This window comes from Peromyscus leucopus, chromosome 8b (assembly GCF_004664715.2).
Source record: "Peromyscus leucopus breed LL Stock chromosome 8b, UCI_PerLeu_2.1, whole genome shotgun sequence".
Classification (NCBI taxonomy): domain Eukaryota; kingdom Metazoa; phylum Chordata; class Mammalia; order Rodentia; family Cricetidae; genus Peromyscus; species Peromyscus leucopus.
In genome coordinates this window covers 88,850,139-88,856,750 of record NC_051086.1, presented here as the reverse complement: position 1 = coordinate 88,856,750, position 6,612 = coordinate 88,850,139, and the positions used below count along the sequence as shown (strand labels likewise).

The 6,612-nt window shown below is 52.6% G+C and overlaps 1 protein-coding gene across 1 annotated transcript; it reads left to right on the top strand.

Moving 5' to 3' along the window:
- The first annotated feature begins 5,293 nt into the window (after positions 1–5,293).
- Positions 5,294–6,349, top strand: Rprml (reprimo like). Its single transcript, XM_028882663.2, has one exon. The coding sequence runs from the start codon at positions 5,572–5,574 to the stop codon at positions 5,923–5,925; it is 354 nt and encodes a 117-aa protein (XP_028738496.1). The 5' UTR covers positions 5,294–5,571; the 3' UTR covers positions 5,926–6,349.
- Positions 6,350–6,612: the final 263 nt, after the last annotated feature.

The following is a 6,612-nucleotide window of genomic DNA, read 5'->3' as shown; positions in this document are numbered from 1 at the left end:
ATCAAAACGAGAAGAGGGAAAAAAAAATGAGAGGAGGGTTGACTTGTCCAAAAATCACACAGCCAACCGGGAGCCCAGCAGAAACATATTCTTGATCTCTGCAACTCTAATAGTCTCTAAAACATGGACCAACTGGTCATATTGTTCCACCTGTTATCCTGCACCCAAGAAGCTGAGGCAGGAGCATCTTGAGTTTCAGGTCAGCCAGGACACTATAGCAAGACCTGTTCTCAATCAATCAGTCAATAAATCAAGCCTAAATCAGATAGATGGCAGAAGGTGAGGCATGGAGTCTCTGATACCTATGACGAACGTATCCGCTCTCCATTGTGCAACACTTATATTGGTACTGCCCCTTTCCCCAACTGTAGAAAGTCACCCCCAGGCCTTTCTCCCACCGACTTAGTAAGAACACATTGGCTCATACAGTCTGAGGGCCTGCCTCTGCCCTCTACCCACTTGCCATGGCAGAATAGGGCTGGCACCCTAGTGGCATCATCATGTGAACAAGGGGAGAACAAAGCAACTAGTGTTTAATTCTGTACCCAACGCAGTAAAGACACCATTGGCTTCCCTCCCGTCTGCCAACTGGAAACGTGAGACCATTTGAACAGGAACTGGGCAGAAGGCAAATTTGCCTGCTTCAGGAAGAGCTGGCTAGGATAATGACTCATGTAAATAGGGACCAAGGAGGCTGCTTGCAATGCTTCACAGAATAAATTCCACTCAAGGGCTCTCAGCCTCTTTGAAGTGCACCGTCTTTCCATGGTCAACTAATTCCATTTTTGAAGTTACAAATTAACTTGGTCTTACCTCTTATTACAATAACTCACGTGTGCATAGAACACTGTATTCATCCTGTTTACAGTGTAGATAGTTTCTAATATCTGCTCATGAGGACATTTTAGTCCCCATGGTTCAGTTAGCCAGCAGCACTAATAAGGGAGGTTTTATTAACCTCTTTGCCTGAGGGGGGAGCATTTCTTGCCAACCCTGATGGCCCACACATGCCAGGAGGGCTAAAGGTTAACTCCAACAGCTGCAGGGACAGGACATTACAGCCTCTGGGTGACCCCCCGGCAATTCCTCTTGGGGACCAGATTGTCCACATGGCCCTTCCAAATCTGAGAGATGCAGACTGTGGCTGAGGTAGAGGGTAAAAATAGTCCCATGTGGGTGGCAGCTGGGCCCAGAGTCACCTGCTTCCTTCTCTCTGAAGGAAGGTGGCAACCAGGTGACACACAGCTCCTGGGGTCCTGAGGCCCACCCTACAGCGTTGACTTCCCATCTTTCCTTCACAGCAAAGCACATATATGTCTACCCACATACATGAAGTGCTAGAAAGCGTGTGAACTTGGTTGTAAGCTTTACGGGTTTAGCTACTGCCTGTGTCACACTGCCGGCTACGACCTCACAAGATTTTTCTCCTACGTCTCTGTGGAAGGAAAGACTTCTTCCTCCGAGGCTTGCTGTGAGAGTTCAACAACAACGAGGGGTGCTGACATGTTTCATTTTGCAGCCTCAGTTTTTCTTCCCTTTCCCAACTGTTCATATTCTAGCACGTTCTCCAAGTTTGGCCCTGAGGAAAGTCAAACTACCCCCATGGAAAGGCCAAAGTGAGGGACTGAGGTTCCCTCCTGCCAACAGCCAACTGAGGGAATGTAGTAGTTTGAATGAAAATAACCCCCATGGGATCACAGGGAGTGGCACTATTAGGAGGTGTGGCCTTGTTGGAGGAAGTGTGTCACTGAGGGTGGGCTTTGAGGTTTCAGAAGTTCAAGCCAGGGCTAGTGGCTCACTCTCTCTTCCTGCTGCCTGCTGATCCAGATGTAGAACTCTCAGCTACTTCTCCAGCACCACGTCTGCCTGCATGCCACCATGCTTCCCACCATGATGATAATGGACTAAGCCTCTGAACTGTAAGCCAGCCCCAATTAAATGTTTTCCTTTATAAGAGTTGCAGTGGTCATGGTATCTCTTCGAAGCAATAGGAACCCTAACTAAGATGGAGAGATCTGGGAAGCTAGTCCTCTGCCCTCAGCCTAACCTTAGCCAAAACCTGGAGTACCATCTTGTGAGGGACTCTGCGCCAGAGCCACCCAGGCTAGCTATTTCCAGATCCCTGTCCCTCAGGTGCTGTGAGCAAATCAGTGTCTGCTCCATGTGGAGGGATTTGTGATCAGCCATTGATATGGAAGGAATGCCTTGGCCTGTCAGGCTTCCCACAAAAAATTAAGAGTTCAGGGGTCCGGAAGATGGTTCAGTCAGTAAAGTGCCTGAGTTTGGATCCCCAGAACCTGTGTGAAAAAGCAGTACCCATGTAATTCTGGTGCTGAGGAGGGGGAGACAGGAGGGTCCCTGGAGCTTGCAGCCCAGATAGTCTGGCTAAGTCAATGAGCTCCAGACTCGGTGACCCTGTTTCAAAAATAAAATAGAAGGGACTAGAGCTATGGCTCCATGATAGCATATTACTATAATTAATGAGGTAATTCCACCTAATTTATCTGGTAATCAAGAGAGGTTTATTTCTGGGATAACTTACAGCCAGTAGGGGGTTTGTTACAGGATCCAGGAGAGGTGAGGTGCCATCCAGCGGAGAACTCTGGCTTGGTCTCCCATCCAGCTTCCAGGACCACGAGGTATGCAGAAGGGCCAAACACTACACACCTCGAGTCTTAAGGGGCTCCCTCTCAGCCACACCCCAGGGGCAGGTCATAGGCAGGTGCAGTTACCTGCTGTCACTCTAGGGGCAGTGTTTCAAGGTCAAAGCTGGAACAGTTACCCACTACAATAGAATGCTTGCCTTACATATGTTCAATCACACTAGGTACAACCCTTAGTCCTGGGGGGGGGGAGACAGAGAAATGGTTGAGGAAGACACTAAATATTTTTTTATTTTATAATTTAATTAAATTTTACATATCAGCCATGGATTCCCTTGTTCTCCCTCCTCCCGCCCCCCGCCCCCACCTTCCCCCCAGCCCACCCCCCATTCACATCTCCTCCAGGGCAAAGACTCCCCCTGAGGATTGAATTCAACCTGGTAGATTCAGTCCAGGTAGGTCCAGTCCCCTCCTCCCAGGCTGAGCCAAGTATCCCCGTATAAACCCCAGGTTTCAAACAGCCAACTCATGCACTGAGTACAGGACCCGTCCCACTGCCTCCCAAACAGATCAAGCTAATCAACTGTCTCACTTATCCAGAGGGCCTGATCCAGTTGGGGGCTCCTCAGCTATTGGTTCATAGTTCATGTGTTTCCATTCATTTGGCTATTTGTCCCTGTGCTTTATCCCACCTTGGTCTCAACAATTCTCACTCATACAAACCCTCCTCTTTCTCGCCAATTGGACTCCTGGAGCTCTACCTGGGGCCTGGCCATGGATCTCTGCATCCGGTTCCCTCAGTCATTGGATGGGGTTTCTAGCACGACAATTAGGGTGTTTGGCCATCCCATCACCAGAGTAGGGCAGTTCAGGCTTTCTCTCGACCATTGCCAGTAGTCTATTGTGGTGGTATCTTTGTGGGTTTCTGTGGGCCTCTCTAGCACTTTGGAAAGACACTAAATATTGACCTACACACACACAGAGAGAGAGAGAGAGAGAGAGAGAGAGAGAGAGAGAGAGAGAGAGAGAGAGAGAGAGAGATTAAGGGTTCAAACACACCAAACTGTGACTAATCTTTCCAGGACTCATGGTTCCAAACAAGCAGTGAACAATGGCCAGGGTTAAGGTCAGGCAGGACCCCTATTCCTGAACTGACGGAGCCTGAGAGCCCACATCTACACAGACAGCAACCAGACTTAATGGGGGAATAAAACCAGTAGTCAGGAAGCCAGACAAAGCCCGGGTAGCAAGCAGGCCTGAGCTTGACTGGCAGCTGACAGCTTCCATAATTTTGTCCCTAAATCCTAAAGGACACACTAGGGGGAGCAATATGTTCTTCCAAACTAAGTCCGCTATGCCCCTCCTCTGCTGAGCCCACTTAAGACGATCCTGTGTCAGCCCCGCACCCCCACCCCAGGGATTCCTCCCTCTACTGGGAAGCTTCCTGCTCTGCCTGCCTTCAATCAGATAGGCACAGGCAATTGGCTAACTCTTGTCCCCACAAGATCCAAGTGCATAGCCTTGGCTTGTCCTCAGCTGGCGATCTTTGTCCACTTCCACAAGCCCAAGCTCTCGTTTGCCCTTCACACCCCAGGTCAAGGGCAAACATCTCTGGTTCCTCCTTCCACACTAAGTTATCCAGAGAAATCGCCCCCAGGGATGATGGAAGGGGGTAGGGGACAGGCAGGAATAACTGAAAGCTTATGGACCAGGACATTGGCCCACATATACTGATCATGCTCACTGGAACAGGCATTGCCCTGAAAGTTCCTCTAACCCTCTTCCTGCTCCCACTGTAAGGATCAGACAGCCGGGCTGCAGCTGGATGGAGTCAAGGACATGGGCTCCAAGCCCAGGTTAAGCTTTGGTCTGACCAGAAGAATGACAAAGGACATAACCAAGCATTTCTCTGAAGAAATCCTGCTGCCAAAATCAAAGCACAGACTGTCTGGGCCAGACACTCGCAGTACAAATCAGCATGTACATTACAGTCGGCAAGACACTGCATTCCCGTTGGCGGTATGGAATACAAATAGAGACAACCGGAAGGAGTTTGTGCCTAGGTAATTGACCCACCCCAGACTGCAGGATTTTGGAGTTTTAGGTTTCCCCCCACTTTGGCTAGTTCGTGCTTTCTAAGTCGTCTACAATGAGTGTTTCTATTAAACAAACAAACAAACAATAGAAATTCTCCCAAATGACTTAATGTTAATGAATATATTAAATAGGGGTGGCGTGTGGAGCCAGACATAGGATAGGAGGCAAAGAGCTCTCCTGGCCGTGAGAGCCTTCAGCCAGGAAAAAGCTGAGAGGGTCCAGCAGGGACAGCCTGGCCACCCAGAGCCAAGCCCAGTGGAGTGTGCAATGCTGGAGGCCACAGCTACCCCCAACCCGCCGTGCGAGTATTAAATAGAGTGGAGAAGCGCTCCAGACTGTCTCTGGAGCCACAGTTCTGGGAACCCGCACCTTGGGGCGTCTTTCTAAGCAGAACAGACAGCAGCTGCCCAGAGTGAGTCAAGGTTACTTGGCCTGCGGGCGGGAGCTGCCTGGACGTTCTGACCCTTTCCAGCCGGCTTTGCGCAGGCTGCACGCTGGGAGGGATTCGTGTTCCCGCAGTTTGGGCACCGCCGAGTGGGCTGGGGCAGGGCGGGGTAGGGCGGGGCGGAGCTCGGCGGTTGCCAGGGGCGGGGCAGCACGGCTGGCGTGGATCTCCGTGGGCGACTGCCACGCACTATTTGTTGGCTCTCTCCAGCTCGCGCATCGCCTGTTGCTCTCTGCTCCCGGCCGCCGGTTTCCCGCCGGGAAGGTAGGCGGACCGAGAGTGCCAGCGCGTGGGCCGCCTCCCGCCTTCCTCTCCTCCCGGCTCAAGGGTGATCGAAGAGCCCCCCGGGCGTCCCCGACAGCGCGGACGCTGCCAGCTCCCGGCGCGCCCTGGACCGCGCGCCCAGACTCTGGGCGCCACGCCGCGATGAACGCGAGCTTCCTGAACCACAGCAGCCTGGAAGAGGCGGGTAGTGACGCTCGGGCCGCCCTGGGGAACCGCAGCCACGGACTGGGCACGTGGCTAGACTGCTGTCCCGGAGGTGCACCGCTGACCGCCAGCGACGGGGTCCCCGCGGGGCTGGCGCCCGACGAACGCAGCCTGTGGGTGTCGCGCGTGGCGCAGATCGCCGTACTCTGCGTGCTGTCGCTCACCGTGGTCTTCGGCGTTTTCTTCCTGGGCTGCAACCTGCTCATCAAGTCCGAGAGCATGATCAACTTTCTGATGCAGGAGCGCAGACCCTCCAAGGATGTGGGCGCCGCCATCCTGGGACTGTACTGAGCTCCGGCCGCCCTCGCCAGAGTCGCAGCACCGCGAGGAAGGGACAGCAGGGCCTCTTCCTCAAGGCTTTATCCATCGCCTGAGGTCAGCGACGTGGATCACACTGCCCCGGCCTGGACATCGAGGACTGAGCGGCGGCAGAGCGCTAAGGGACTGTCACGCCGGGTCTCTCCTGTGTGCGCTCCAACGGGGTCCGGGGGCGCAGAGTTCGTCACAGGTTTTTTACAAAGAGAAGTTCAGGGCAGGGTGGGAGTGGGGGGGGGGCAGGAGATGCAATGCGGGGTTAAGGTCACTCGCGTGGGGATTTCGGGAATGTTGATGGGGGCCGGTTCCAAGGAGGGTGCGGAAAGAGGCGAATGAGTCTCTGAGATTTTGCAGCTGATCTCGCATTGCATCTGAAAATAAATTTTGTAATAAAACCATAGCCGTCGGGTTTCCTGATGCATTCTATTTGTAGTGTGTGTGTGTGTGTGTGTGTGTGTGTGTGTGTGTGTGTGTGTGTGTGTGTGGTGTTGGGGGAGGTGAGGGAAGGGAACGTGTCCTACTTCTGGCTCCAGTTTGGTCGACTTAGGTAGCCGTGGGGCAGACAGCTCTGGAGCTCCTTGGGTTCTCAGACAAAGGCGAAAGAAAAATGAATTGATTTTTGTTGGTTTGCCTTTTTTTTCTCCCCTTCTTCTTCCTACAAAG